Source organism: Neopsephotus bourkii, unplaced genomic scaffold (assembly GCF_033783945.1).
Source record: "Neopsephotus bourkii isolate Nb327-2 ecotype Australia unplaced genomic scaffold, CSIRO-AGI_Nbou_v1 NB_860, whole genome shotgun sequence".
NCBI classification, from domain to species: Eukaryota; Metazoa; Chordata; class Aves; order Psittaciformes; family Psittacidae; genus Neopsephotus; species Neopsephotus bourkii.
This window is the reverse complement of record NW_026901356.1, coordinates 2,912,591-2,928,321: the sequence shown is the minus strand read 5'-3', so window position 1 is coordinate 2,928,321 and position 15,731 is coordinate 2,912,591. Positions and strand designations below refer to the sequence as shown.

At 38.2% G+C, this 15,731-nt stretch overlaps 1 protein-coding gene across 5 annotated transcripts in view; it reads right to left on the bottom strand.

The window, feature by feature from the left end:
* The window catches only part of HIPK3 (homeodomain interacting protein kinase 3), a 101,185-nt gene that overhangs the window by 12,721 nt on the left and 72,733 nt on the right, over nt 1-15,731 (bottom strand). For all 5 annotated transcript variants that reach the window (XM_061356599.1, XM_061356602.1, XM_061356603.1 and 2 more), the window contains exons 3-8: nt 9,222-9,345; nt 5,624-5,743; nt 4,494-4,580; nt 3,452-3,636; nt 2,511-2,670; nt 2,024-2,147 (exon numbers count right to left, since the gene is read on the bottom strand). In XM_061356599.1, coding sequence (XP_061212583.1) covers nt 2,024-2,147; nt 2,511-2,670; nt 3,452-3,636; nt 4,494-4,580; nt 5,624-5,743; nt 9,222-9,345 — 800 coding nt within the window. The remainder of the gene's footprint in view (nt 1-2,023; nt 2,148-2,510; nt 2,671-3,451; nt 3,637-4,493; nt 4,581-5,623; nt 5,744-9,221; nt 9,346-15,731) is intronic.

The window sequence follows — 15,731 nt, the reverse complement described above, 5'->3', positions numbered from 1 at the left end:
GAAGCTAACAGATGTATAGGAACACTGCAATTTTTGACATAATAATGTTAAACAAAATGAAACAAGAAATTTTTCCACAGATACTACAACAGAATAGTTATGCTAGAAAAAAATACTGTCTGGGCAAATATATTGATTTCACACCTTCTAAGTGCACTTTGTCTCTGGTGTTTTAGTCAAAGACTTAGCAATGGGTGTTTGGAGGTAACTTCTAAAGAACTATTAAACTAAAGGTTGAAAGTGTTTTGGTTTTGTTTTATATCTTTACAATAAAGGATGAACAAAAATCTTCATCTGATGCAATTCTCTCAAGTCATAACACAATACTAAGTTATGACAATGCAGTCCACAGCTTTTAATTTTGAAACACGGCTGATTAATATTTTCCACACAGCCCTCTAGAAGAGCAATATCTTCACCCTGCCAGAAGTAGTGAGCTTTAGCACTTCAGATATTCAGAGAAGCCAAGCAGAGAAACCTTGAAGCAGTTCCAGATACCATTAATATCCCTTTCCCTCCATGCCAGCAACTCAACACCTGTGTGATGGACACAACATATTCCCTTCATTCAAGCTGCAGCAGAATTTAATTTTGGAAGTTTATCGTCATGCTAAGAATACAGTATATAGATCACAGATAAAAGTACTTCTCTGTACTGTTTCTTTTTCCATAATCACTTTATTCATCTGGGCATAATGAAAACAGTAGAGTTTTTTAAGTATGCACTATGTCATTGTCTGAAGCATGTATATGATTTAAATAAGAAATCATTTAGCCACAGTTAAGTGCTCAGCAAGAAATTCGTCTGGAGCTATTCATTTTGGTCATACAGCCTTTGACACCACAGGGTGACTGCTTGGAGCTTCACGAATTTCTGAAACCCAAGACAGATGCAGCAGCCACAAATAACATTACTGAGAAAGTCTGCTGTATCTGTCTTTATCTAAAAAGATAAGAGACTTCCTGGCCTCTAAGTTTAGGTTGAAAGTGTTCCGGCATTTTGTTTGGTTTTGTTTGTTGCCTATCCCCCTTATAAAAAGACAGAACAAGTGTTGCTTGGTACATTCTGAGATCTACATGAAGTTTTAAAGATTCCTCAGAAAAACCAAGACCTATGTTTGCATTATACAAATGCATTTCTTTAGGGAAACAGAGGGCAACTGCATTACCACATGTCCTTCCAGAGATGCCTATGCTTATTTGGATGTTTTCTACACTGGGGAAATACACTTGTGCTAGCATTTCCACCTCACAATCTTCCAAATGGTTCTAAGAATCAAATTCTCAGCCAGTTATTTCTTACAATAAATACAAAATTGTATGCTTAAATCAATTCTACCCTTTGTAATACAGGAGAGTTCAGCCAAGTTGCCCTTTCCTCCTCACAGCACAATGCAAGGAAAATTCTCAAAGATTCAGTGATGTGTTTTTCAGACCTGAGAAGCCTGTGGCAGCTCTATCGAGCTGTTCTGGTTCATCATAACCATAGGACAGTAAACATGACACTGTTTACACTGGGCACCTCTGCCCTTAAAAGAAGCCCCAAGTTTCCTGATGTTTTCTTAAATATTCATAGTCCAATAAAAACTGCCAACTTTATCATCCAGATTTGCCACAAGAAGTGTTATATAAAAAAAACCCCACAACACTGACATTTGCTTTATTTTTCTTGTTTCCTCTCAAATTTTATTTCAGAATACCCTCCTTTTTTGCTTCAGCTTTTACACTGTGTTCCTCTATTTTAACCAGGATATGTATACACACACACATAAGTGTGTGGTGTATGAAGATGGGCTCTGGATTGCTTAACTAATTTTCTGCAGAGGCTGATTTGCACTTTCTTTCAGAAAGGTGCAGTGTATCTGGACCTGACTTACACACCTTTTTTTTTTTTTTTAAATCATAAAATTTAATTATTTTAAATATATAGCTTAAGTGGATATAATAGAAAACTGACATACTGCTAACAGACAGATAGTGATGCTTGTATTTTAGGAACTGTAAGAATTACAGTTAAACATACCTTGAATAGTTGGAGGACATATAATCAATGCCTGTTGGAAAACATCACTGCAACCAAACTGAGCAGTGCCTGCCTGCAGCGGTATCCCTTGTTGCAAAACTGAATGAGTAGATGCAGTTAATGCCTATGGGAACAGATGCAATACAGGCAACATCATAAATGTGAATCAAAATCTCTCACATATTTGTCCCACCAGCTTATATAATAAACAAATAACTTCTACAAATTAAAGATTTCGGACATTTTACAGGAAGTAATGCCGTTTGACCACCGGAGGGCACTGCAGTACACCACTGCTTTGCTAGGACCCTTTGTGACTGACTTTTGAAACATAATTCTAACCGGTTAAAGAAAACACAAGGAAAAACCGAGAGTACAGTATTTTGTCAATTAACAGATACACTTGTTTTTAAAGTATGAAATTAAGTAGAGAACTGCTTAACCGAATTGATAACTATAAAAAAACAGAAATAAATAAGTGCTTTACCTGACTTCTCAGTGGAGCAATTTTGGTAAAGCTCCCAGTCAGGTTAGCCGCACTGCCTGAGGCAACTGGTCTCATCAGTGATGTTTTATTGCGATTACTTAAATCATACAAATTTGATCTGCATTTGCAAATATCCATGATGTGAAAGCAGGACTTCACTCTATCAAAACAAAAAAATTAAGTTACTTAAATTAGAATTTCCTGTTGTTAAATGTGTAAAACAATTTCCTGGAACAACGCAGGAGAGATAAAATTTCAAAGCCCAAATTTCCCATCAGATACAGAAGCAGGAAAAAAAAAATATTATGATGTTCATGTAAAGCCTTTGTAATGCATATTTTAAAATCAGGGAAAAATATTGCTATTTCCTGTTCCTTGCATCTAACACCATTTTTTTACCAACTGTGTACAAGCAGGAAGGAGAATAAATTAAAATGGATGGAAAGCTCTTTCCTTCAGTGAAATGCCTGAACTTCGGGAAATCCAGACTGAAATGCACAATTCCATAACTGCAAGAAAACTCTCAATATATTCCGCATGAACCCATGCACAGAAGGCGGTATCCAAGGCATTCACCTCAAGAGGAAGTCTGTATGCAACCCTAGCTCTCACTGACTGACAGAAACCAACACTCTTCACATTGCCAAAAATCAAGCCCAAGTTTCTGCAGTGCTGGAACTGGAACGATCAGGCATAAAAATGATAATTCAGAGATCTATTGCTCTGAATGTTACTTGTCAGAAAAAAAAAAACCCATAACAGTTATTCTAACATTTCCTTGACCAAGTAGATGCCTTTAACACTGCAAGCACTTGAAACAATTCTCTAAGACGCTACAAAAATGACAAAAGATTTTTCACTCTGACAGCAGAAGAAACAACACTATTGTACACTTGAATCACTACAACAGAGATTTAGAGTAATTTTTGTGTGTTACATACTGGTTGCTATGAGGAAAATCAAGGAGGTGCTTCATGGTAACAAAAGAATGGTTCAGGGTCTCAGCTGGGGTGATTCTTAAATCAGCGTCGATAAGCAACATTTTCTTCAACAGACTGACAAACTCCCTCCTATCTGCCTTCTCTGCCAACAGGTCACTTCCTTCCAAATCCATCACCATGTTCACCTGGCATTGAACAAAACAATCAGAGAGAAGACACACGTATCAGTTCAACTCCTGTTACTGTTTTCTGCTGTAGAACACTAATATTCAGTGATTTTATCACATGTGGCATTATGTATTTGCCAGCTCATCCCAGTGCAGTTGGCTTTGAACTGATGCCTGTCTTTTTGCATGCACACCACTCCCTTTTCACCCTCCACAGCTAAAAAACCCTGAAGGTTTTATTTCAGTCTGGGACTTAGAAGTTACGGAGTAAGATTTGGGATAAAGACCTTTCTATGATCTAACTTAAACTACACAGGTAATCTTCAAAAAAATCAAATTTAAACATGTATTAATGCTAATCTTGCAAAAAGGTTTTATTCTCTTTTCAGGATATGGAAGAGAACAAAAAATCTACTTTTGTTATTGACTAGATAGTTATGAAGCTAAAGAAAAGTGAAGAACCAGTTGTTTGTTTAAAAATAAGGCCGATTATACTGAGAATTATATTGTTAAGATGGCAGAACTAAACTGGAAATTCTATATTTAAGATAACAGACTCCATATGTGTTCTTTTTTTATCCAATATGGCAGATAAAGCAGAAGAGAAAGTACACATTATACATGAAATTAAAGAGTTGCCCCACCACAAGGACAAGTAGCAATGTTTAAATGCAAGTAGTGACAAGTAAGATCTTTATAAACAGCCCAAAGGGCTGACACAGACATTTTCTTCAGAGCAACTTATACAGAGAAGAACAGATATGACTGATGCACAACAATATTCTAAAAGGTGTTTATTTCAAAACTAAGGAAGATGTTTTCAAGTCCCCATTCACCCCCACCCTCTGGCAAAGGAAGAATGATTTCATACTCACATGCACTATATCATCCAAACTGTTGAAAATATACTTTCTGGCCTCTTTAGACTTCATACCTGTCTCTGCCTCGTGCTCTTCCAATGTCTCAAAATAGAAAAGGAAAGCCGAGTTCAGAAGTTGACAACAAAGGTCACTTGTAACTACAAAGTAACTTTAAGTGTCGACCTAAAGTACGTCGTTTTGGGTGGGTTTTTTGGTTAATATTTCAGTTGTGTGTTTGGATGCTGTTTTGCTGACTACTTTCATTTTCTAAATCAAAATAAAAAACTTACTAAACTTCAGGTCTGACTGACCACAGTACAGGACTACAATAGATTGTGTTTGTAAATCACGCAGGAAGTGCTGAAAGCCTGGCAGAGTTGTTTAACAACTCCCTTGTGAGCTTATATTTACTTATCACAAATTTCCTATTACTTGTATTTTACCCATTTCCTAAACCTCAGACCTTTAACTCCAAACAGCAGCAATACATCACTGTAAAAAAGAAATAAACTAAAAACGAGGCAGACTCTGTTCAGTTTCTCTTTGCTTTGTTATTTTTATACTTCTATACATACATACGGTTGGTATATTTTAAATACTGAATTTGACAACAACAGTGAATGTAACCACCCATCAGTGATGCTGCTCAGAGAGAAGCAAGGCGTGCAGACTACCAAAGTACATATTTTGTATTTCATCTGCTTTCACAGTACTGCAACTTTCAGCCAGCAAGGACTGCTTTAGCAGATCGGAAGGAAACAAGCTGCACAGAGTCATGTTGTTCCTTCACCTCCTTCTTCTCCCAGGAAATGCTGATCCTGGAGCTGGTTTTGAATGAATCCTGCTGAAGCAGTTTAGGCGCCTCAGGGACAAATTCTTAAAAGTGAAGCGAAAAGTAGTAACTGGGTAAGAGGCAAAACAAATCAAAACAAAGGTCATTTAGCACCTCTGGAGGGAGGAAAGGTGGGCATGAGCTTGGGGTGCTTATTTTGGGAAATGGGAAAAATGGAAGAGATACAGAGCAAGGACTGACAAAACACACAGGAGATGCAGAAGGGAGCAACAGTATTCAAGTGAATATTGGTGTCTCTGGTTTCTCTGTTCACAAAATAATATGCGGTTTTCTACTACCTTATACTGTTTACCTTTAATCTCCAACTAGAATACGGTGCATCCGTTTCTCTACAGAAGAATCTTGCGGTTTTCGTCCCCATGTTCAACAACTGCTCTCCTGGTAAACCTTGAGTCTGTGAAATGTAACGAATCTGAGACAGAAAGAAAAAGAAAAAAGGGAAATAATTTATCTCTGATGTTCAAAATCTGATCCAGTTAAAAACTTGCCATTAAAAACATTTGCCATTAAAAATTGGCAAAATTAACCACCCTCAGAGCGCCATGTTTGGACAACTACATCTCACATAGAAGAGAAACCTAACACTGGAATAAAGATTGGCAATAATGGAAAACGGAGCTTGTTGCAGGTCAGGATGGAGGGAGTAAGAATTCCAGCAGTCAGGGCTGAAGGGCTTTGGGCATGCTCCTGTGCCACAGGCCTCCACAGAGGAGCTGCTGGTATGGGCCAGCCCTTGGAAAAGGTGGAGCAGGGAGCGGTAAGAGAGAAAAAAAAACAGGAAACAGTGGTAAAATACACTGAATCAGAAACTGGGGATAAGAAGATGAATTCAGTGGAAGACAGAGGACTTAAGAGCTAGGAGCACCTGGGAGGAGCAAAACTCACTGGCAGTAGAGAGAAAAGGTACATACAAGGCTTCTGCCGAAGAAGTGACAGAACAAAGTAGGATGGAACTAAATACAGTGCTGCCAACTTTTGGAATCTGGCATCCTCCATAAATCCTTACACAGAATCACAGAATCAGCTAGGTTGGAAAAGACCTTTAAGATCATAAAGTCCAATGTTTCCTCAGCACTGCCAAGTGCACCACTAAACCATGTCACTGAGGGCCTCGTCTATATGGGGTTTGAACAGTTCCAGGGATGGTGACTCCACCACTTCCCTGGGCAGCTTGTTCCAATGCCTGACCACCCTTTTGGGGAAGAAACTGTTCCTAATATCCAGTCTAAACTTCCCCTGGTGCAACTTGAGTCCGTTACCTCTTGTTCATCAGGAAGTAAAGATAACCCCACTCTGACCAGCAATGTTTCTAGTTCATTTAGCTGTTCTCTCAGCATAATATAAATGTCTTAGAAATTAAAGGCAAAATAGATGATGCATTAATTCAAAAATTTGCAGTTAAGCACCTATGCCTGTTTTTAATGAGTATTAAAGACATGGCCATTTCCCACTGAGAAGTACAGCTGTTACTGCTTATAATCACAAATAATAACTAACAGCTTCCTTTCAAGAGCTAGCACACTGGTTGCCATGTACCAGAAAGACAGAGGGAAATGCACTACAAAGCCCTTGCCTGCTTGTTTACCCTGTGACATGCACCACATAGCAGGAGGAAAAGAATTCCCTTGGGAGCCATCTTCTACAAATGCTATACTCATGTACACTGAGAAAACCCCTGAATTGGATTTATTTGAAGCAAATTTTCAGACTTGCTTCAGCACAATGATGAGTCTGACTAAAGTAAGGTAATTCCTACTGATGCAGGTTACAGGTCCTCTTCCAGAAGGACTTCTCAAATATGAGGATCAGGAAAGTTGCTAAACAAGTTATTAACTGAAGCTTCCAGCAAACCTGAATGCTATGTTTGTCTTTAACTAGACATCTTTTAAAGCCAGTATTCACTCATACAGCAAACAGAAAATCTACCGGCATGAAGATTAACCTTAATCCATGCAGTCATTTGCATGAAGCACAGAAGCATCTTGAGAGGTGGCTGCCACTGGTGACAATGCTGTTTACATGCACTGTCTGGCAGTACCTAGAGGTTGAGCCATGCTGGTCCTGGGCTTATGATGGCAAGAAACAAGTGACAGAAATAGTGTCCTAAGGACCCGGCTTGCTCCAGCTGCACAGAAAAGCCAGCCACCACTATGAAGTATGGACAGTGTGCATCATACTTGACCACTTTCATCTGCCTAGGCTTTCTGCATGACAAGCTGGCTGCAGTGCTGAGGGGGAAAGGAGGTCTTGTCTCTACAAATGAGACTCTGTATCACTCTGAAAAAAGATCCTCATAATCATGAGACTGAGCTTTAAGCTGTTACTGCTCTCTGTGCAAGAGCCAGAGGCTCGTAGCCATGTAAGCCTATTGGCACAAATTAATTAAGAGTCTGAGCTGCTGCCATTATGACAAATGACAAGTTAATTTGAGGAAAGAATCAGGACACAATCTTTTCAACCATTCAAACACCTATTTCAGCACAAGCAACTGAAGACTCGGTCCAAAGCTTTGCTTCACATGCAGAAGCAGCATCTGTCTACATGTGTGATCATAATCAGAAGACCATGAAGTGGGCTTACAAGTCCTTCCTTTCCCACAGCAGCATCCCTTTTAACAGCTAGTTACAGCAGTACAGGGATCAAAAGTGGATGCAATCCCAGAAATCACATGTTCTGGACCCCTCCCTTCGTGTTTTTGAACTTGAAAGTCCAGATCTTCTCCTGCGGTTTCTTTCAAAACTGGATGCAAATATATTTGCCAAGTTCTTGGAAATTTCTGAGACAGCATTACAAATTTCTTCCAAAAATCACTTTTTCCTTAAAGAGCATAGTTTTTTCCTCTTTCATTCTCCATTTTAACAGCAATACGCTGCACAAAAGCCTTCTAAACACATCAAAGCATCAGCTCATAGTTTACTTCTGCGAAACACTGAATTATGTGTAAATGAAGTAAACTGAAATACGAAGTGTTACCAAAACCAATGTATCTACTCACAGTGGTTTTAACAAATTAATTTTTAGAAAAGTAGTCTGATCTGTAAGTGCAGGGAGCCAAAAGCTCACTCATTACATAAGGATCAGGACTTAAATAACCTGAAGAACACACTGGGGGGAACTCCCCCTGAACCAAGGATGCAACAGTTACTAAAAAGCCAACACTGTTATACCTAGGGCTCCTTCACTGTCGAAGTTCCAAACCAGTTGGGGACAGACAGAATGCCGATTATGCTCCTCCCAAATGACCATATTATGCTAGAAAATTAAAGACTTCTCTCTCTCAAGTGTTCTAAATAGAAAGTGTTCTACAACTTTCTTTTTTTTAAGTCATCTCACTAAGGCCAACGGTGTCAGTAGCTGAAAATTCCAACAAAACAAATGGCACAGCTTCAAGCTTTGCAATTGCATATAAACAGTATTGTTGTGAAGGTTGATTCTTGTCCCTCATAAAGTATAGGCTCTCAAAACTTTGAGCTATGTTGGATTTCCAGAAAGCATCAGAAAGCATTCAGAAGACAACTAATCCTCACATACAAACAGGCATTCAAGCGTCAGCCCCTTAGCAAGTAAAAGAGAGATTATAATGCAGTGATAGTGGCATCAGGAAAAGCAGCTCCAATACTAACATTTACTTTGAAAGACAGGAAAAACAAAAACAAAAAAAAAAGGAAAAATTGCAATCTAATTCAGAAATCAGCATTACACAGTTCTGTCTAGAAGCAGGATTTATGTTTCTAGGACAATTAATAAAGACTAAATTAAAAGCACTGAACAGACCTGAAGAAATACTATTTCATAGGGGATATTATGAACATTTGAAATCCTGGCTGCAATGATCTGAAATTCTTTAGTTACTAAAAGTGTGCACATGCTTGTGAAATATGTTTTACTACCTGGTCATATTCCAGTGCTCCTGGGTACAGTGGCCATCCAAGAAACAGCTCTGCGATCACACACCCTAACGACCACATGTCTATGGCTTCACAAAACGGCAATCCCAGTATGATCTCTGGTGCTCTGCAAATAAACACGGTTACTGAATTTCTTCCTTGGGGAAAAACAGTAATTCAGCAATCCAACATGACAAAGAAAAACCCAAAACAAAGAACAAAAGATAAACCTGAAAATTATTCAAAATTAAACAAATATATAAATTTCAAAATTATTTGAAAACACAGGCTAATTATTTCAGTAAAGCAACAGCATCAGTAACTGAATTTTTCTTTATCCATGGCAAAACTTTACAGCTCCAAGATGTTGGTTTTTTTTTCCTACAAGTATCAGTTTCCTACATACATTAAATTATTGATATGCCTGAAAACCAGCATGGCAGTGATCCAACACTTTTGCCTTTCAGTATGTCCTTAACAATTCATCCACTCAATGTTATACGCCTGTAACTCTGTTCTAAACACAAATACAGGCATTTATCTCAAAAACCAACCAAAGGAGAAGATTTATCTTAAAATCCACTTGTACACTTCCCAACTGAGCAGTACACTTTTTAAAATACCAATTTAATTACATAACTGCAAATCCCTTAATGCACTCAAATCAGTTCAATGTGATCAATCTTTAAATCACATACATGAAAACACTGCACTTGCTAAAGAGACCAGGTCTTATTTTTCACCTGAAATAGATGTGAATTATTTAACCAACAGCATCTGAGTTTATTTCCGTACTCAAAAACCAGGAAAAAAATGGCACTGGGACAGCTGCTAAAGGGGCTTTTAACATCACTGTTCACATGGAACACAACTCAAGTATGTCACAGATACTCATTTTAATTGCATTGGTGCTTTTTAAACCTTTCATCCCAGTTCGTTCAATCTACTAACAAATGTGAAAAGAATTAAAATATGTCTTCATGTTAATAGAGAGAGAATGTGGAGATGTAAAGTATTATTTCAAGCAACACACTATCAAGTGATTTACTTTTAAAACAGACTATCTGTTAGCTTAACATGTCGCAGAACAGTGGGAAGGTGGTTAAAAAAATCAGGGTAGTTGCCCTTGCAACTGGTGGGGAAAATCACCATTTCTCACCCATATAACAGCTTAACAATCTTAGGCTTCAGCACAAGCTGGTGTGTCACACTGACCTTCCACATACAAAACAATTTCCAACCACAATGAGTTCCTACATATTCTCATTTATCTTCTCCTCTGACATTTACTCTTATCAAAATAGTCTTTAATTCACCAACTTGTAAAGGATTTGGAACAGATTCTTATTTTCATGCTACATTGGGCCAGACAAGCTATTTTGTGGCTATACAGCAGATGAAGAGCTGAAACATCATCATTCCTTTTCACACGGAGTAGCTGGCAGACGCTGCACACGGACATACTCCAAGCTCCAAGGCTGCACATTCATCAACAGTGATTTGATTGCAATAAACTTCTGGGGATCAACCATATGTATTTTTGTGATGCGGGATCATGACAGTGCAGTAAGTGTTATCTAGGTTCATTATCCAAGGAATAAAATTAATGTATCTAGATGCCATAGGAATAGCAGTTAGCAATGCCTGCCCTCAGCCACCGGCTGGGTGACAGCCTGTGCATGGTTGTTACAGATCTCTGCTAAAATATGCTTCCTTTTGTTGTATTATGTTACAACCCTGAATACTTAATGAATATACACACAGCCTATGGATACAGGGGCTTTAACAAATGCTTCTGCTAAAATAAGCTCTTTAAAACTTCTTACATTTACTCAACAGTTAATATGCGCACCCTATAAAAATAGCCACAGTCAGTCTGTCGCTCACATCTTTTGAGGGATAGGGTTGCAAATTAAAGAAGGATAAGGGCAGATATGATGACCAAAAAAAAAAAAAAAGAGAACATTTACTGCATTTCAAAATACAGTCATCTGCTAGTTTTTCATGGGTACCAAGTGGCTCTGCAATACCAATAAAATCACTAAGAAGTCTACAGAAAAGGGATGTATTTAAAGAGAGGCAAGACCAGTGCTCCTCACTTCTCAGCACTGGACCTAGCACCCAGAAAGAGGGAAAGGAAGTGTTTTCCCTAGCTCAGAACAGTAAAACCAGCAGCTTCCCAGAACTGATGATCTTATGAAAAGTTCTGTTGAATGCATGAGTTATTTCTCAACTCTGTTCCCACTGGAGGTCCTGTAACATACAGACTACACAAACCCCCCTTACAGAGCAAGAAAGTGAGATTAAAAAGACTGAGCAATTTTTATTTCTATTTCTCTTCTGGCAGTATGAAATAGATCTATTGTCTCCCACATGCCACCATCTTATTTATTGACCATGAGGTTGCCACCCTCTAGATGAGTGAAGAGTATATAACTAGCCTTCCTTCCCTCCTGTCTCCCACTATTTTCAACACATCTATGTGATCTTTTTCCAAGACCAAAACCTTTAACAACCACCTGTACCAACTTCCATGCCAGAAGCTGAAGGCAACAGTGCTTCTATAAGGCGCACAGAGCTCCTTCCCAAGTGCAATTGCCTATTCCAAAGACTCTAGACACTAGGAATGCTTGTATACCCTCGGCAGTGCTAAGTCTTCATTACAGGTTTGGCAGCAAAATTATTTCCAAGCAGGCATATAAGCCTTAGCAAGCCATTTTAACCTGCAATTTCAAACATTCTGAGTAAGAACTTTAGTACTGGCTCTCCATAAGTTTGGACTTCTATAAATTTATGCAATTGAAGGTAAATGGAGGCGTTTCTAATATGAGCATGCAACACCAAATTTATACTCTTCTCTCATAAGCCAAAAGTTACTACCCCTATTTACCACTGTTCATTGCAACAATGCCTAATAATTATCTGCTCTGGATACAACAGACCATCATCACTGTAACAAATATTAATGCAAAGAAGTCACCAAAAGGGTAGGTCAAAGCCATCCCATGGATCAAGAGAACTCATGTGAACAAACCCAATTTGCAAGAGTTAAAGTCAAATCAAATTACAAACCTGAGAATAACACTTTGGCCCTCCACACTCCCACTACTTGTATAATGCCAGCATACACTTTGTGAATGCAGTAACCATATATGGTTTCTGAGATGTCTAATTCTTCTAAAGAAAGGAGGACTAAATGGATCAGATGTAGTGAGTAAGTTAATGAGAGATGATAATAGGCATTCTAATGAGTATTGCCATGTACCAAGCATTTTCTTCAACTACCAGTTTTTATCATGAATGTGGAGGAGTGCAACCTTTTCAAGAGACCCGCAAGAAAGACCCTAGGCTAGAGGGACCCAAATCAAGGTAGCAAGAGTCAGAAAAAAACCCACAGGCAAGTACACTTCAGCAACCTGAAGGATGCAGTGGGAATGAACCATGTAATGGCAAAATCTGTGGATGATGAAGGATACAAAGAACAGTTGGCTCTCTAGTGCATTTGTGATGGACTTCAGAAGGAATTTCAAACAGGCAATCAGATCAACACAGTGACAGTAGATCATACATGGTGTACAGTAAACCATAGTGAAAGTAAACATACATTTTTCATTAATTACTTACCCATTAGAATTGGTAAGTTATAAATTAACCAACTTTCCAACAAAAATAAACAAACAAAACCAAACCAAAAAAACCCCCACAAAGCAACAACACTCTAGACTTTACAGATTACTCATTAAAAGTATCTTAAAATTGGAAGCGAAAATAAACAGGACATCAGTATTTATATTTAAAGGAGAAAGACATACCAAAAATTATTATGTCTTACATAGAACTAATGATATTCCCTCACCTTGAATAGTGTGTGTTCACTTTTGAATTCTGTGTTCAGTTTTGGTCACCCCCATCTGAAAAAGGATACATCAAAAAGAAAAGACGCAGAGAAGGACAATATAAATTAAAGACTTGAAGAGACTTGGGTACAAGAAGAAACCCTGGTTAGAACTATAAAGCTTCAGGAAAGAATGAATGATCAGTAACATTACTCAAACTTGCCATCGAACATTACTCTGCCCTTATAAAATAAGGGCAGAGAAGCAGCCACATGCTCCTAACACCCTGCTTTACTACTGAAGACCAATGAATCCCCCACCCTTTTTGAGATTAAAGGCTGATGGAACTATAAAAGCTTGGGTTTTTAAAGCCAGAATACATTTAGCCTTTGAATCATGGGCCACTGCTAAGGTAAAAAAAAAATAAAATAAAATAAATAAAAAAAATAAAAAGAGTACTTAAGAATGGACCAACAGAAAAAAATATCTAGATTAAACAGCAAAGTTGATATCAATGTACAATAAAGGCAGCCACTGCGTAAAGCTCAAAGCAACTTGCATCAGAACTTGCATCAGAAGACACTGCAGCGCAACCTGCTGCTATAGTAAATTTTCTCCAGGAACAAAACAGCAGAATACATAGATCACTGACCTGATAACATACGTGTATCTCATTTCCTACATATTAAAACCACTACCATTGCACAAAGATAAGAGCTACTCAAGTAAGTCCCTTGATTCAAACTAAAGAGTCTTTACAATCTTCTTCATGGTCAAAATAACTTTTATTCTTAATAACATTTTGTTATAATTACATCACTAAAATTTATACAGTCTTTTATTTAAAAGTCGTGTTACAGGTAAGATGTTCGCTTGCATGATTTTTTAGAAACACTTTCATAGCAGAGCTGTCTCTTGATTTTAAGCCCACTGAGATGTTAAAATACAGACTGGTAGTGCCATGTGTTAATGTACATTTGGTCTTTGAAACACAGGTATGGTACACCAGACAACAAGCTTAACCCCTGTCCTTTTGAAAAGACTGATGCTGTAAATCTATAATGCAAAATTGTATTACAGGTTTACATTCAGAAGCGTGGCTTTTCTTGTACAGTTTTCTATTGTTCTTTTAATTCTGCTATGATTGATTAGGCATTAGGAAGTACATAACTAGCAAACTCTGATTTTTTTTTTTTGGTGGGTTTTTTTGGTTGGTTTGTTTTCTTTTGAATTCTAAGAAGATAAGATTTAAACTGAAAGCAAAATGTAAGTGCTCAGGAACAGACTCTGGAAGCATTAGTAAAGCTGTATAGAGGCATCTGTGTCTTTGAGGTGGCAGGGAAGAATCAAAACCACCATTTTGCAATTTTGGGCCGTCACGATAGATCACAAAACACAAGGAGAACAAATATGTTTGGGATGATATGAGAAGCTCATTCATAATTTCATTCCTCCTCTGAAGGGTCTGGAGCACTACCAGATTCTCACATGGTAAGTAACAGTGAGGACAGGAGGAAACGAGTCACCAGATCTCCTGTGAACTTCCAGGGCCATGGTATCACTGCAGTGGTGTCCACAGTGCTGAGCAGAAGGAATTCTCATTTCCCAGTAGAAAACCCTTCATTTTAGCATAACAAAACATTTCACAGAATTACCCAACGTTCAGTGGCTAGAAGAGACCCACCTAACATCAGAGCCTTCCACTGTTAGGTGTAAAGTACAGCCAACATGCAGCTGCCAATCTAACTTTGAACTGTGATCTGACCTTGAGGAGACAGTATGTTAAAACCTTACCTAGAGAGAGGCTCAAATATATAACTACTTACAAAAAGAAGCAATCACGGGGAGGGGGAAGAGAGTTACCTAGAGCATAGTGCTCACAACTGAAGGGAGAAGAAAAACAAAGAGAAGAACTCAAACCAGACAAAACCCAAATAAATCCTAGGTAATTCTGTCAAATAGTATGAAATTACAAGAAATTATCATATTATGAGATCATCATAGCACTCTTTCTTAATATTGGAAAAGAGTTTTGTCTGAACGAGTCATAACAAATTTTAACCTAATACCCGTCCTTTTACCACTTACCAGAAGTACTAAAGATAATAATCTAGGTGTTCCTTTTGGGGTTTTTTTTAACTGAGAATAATAAAGCGACTTCAATAGATTCTTTTCTACTTTATCTCTCTCTCTCTTGAAATGAGATGCTGCTATTAAAACCAGATGATGGTTATACTTCTGCCTTTCCATTATTGCATTTCTCCTTAGAAAGACTGCAGTTTACCAGGTGATTTATTTATGTATTTGATATACTAAGCATTTTTTAATTACTTAAAAATTAAGCAAAGTAGATTCTTCCTGGCCATATGGCCTGTAGCAGGCCCCCACTGTAATGCCCCCTGTCCCTGCCCTCCCTCTAATCCTGACCCACAAGCTCTCAGTTGGCTCCCCATCCATCTCCCGGTGGAGCTTCATGCACTTCAGCTTGATGCACTGACATGGATGGCAACAACTCCTCCTCATCTCCCTCTGCTTCTCCTTCCTGAAGGACCTTCCTATCCTTCCATTTTATTTGCCTGTAGCATCCTCATCAAAAATAGCAAGACACTGTAAGTCAGTTCTGTGTGCAGGCTTCTGCTGCTTTCACGCTGATGATGACACCTACATCTGGACTGAG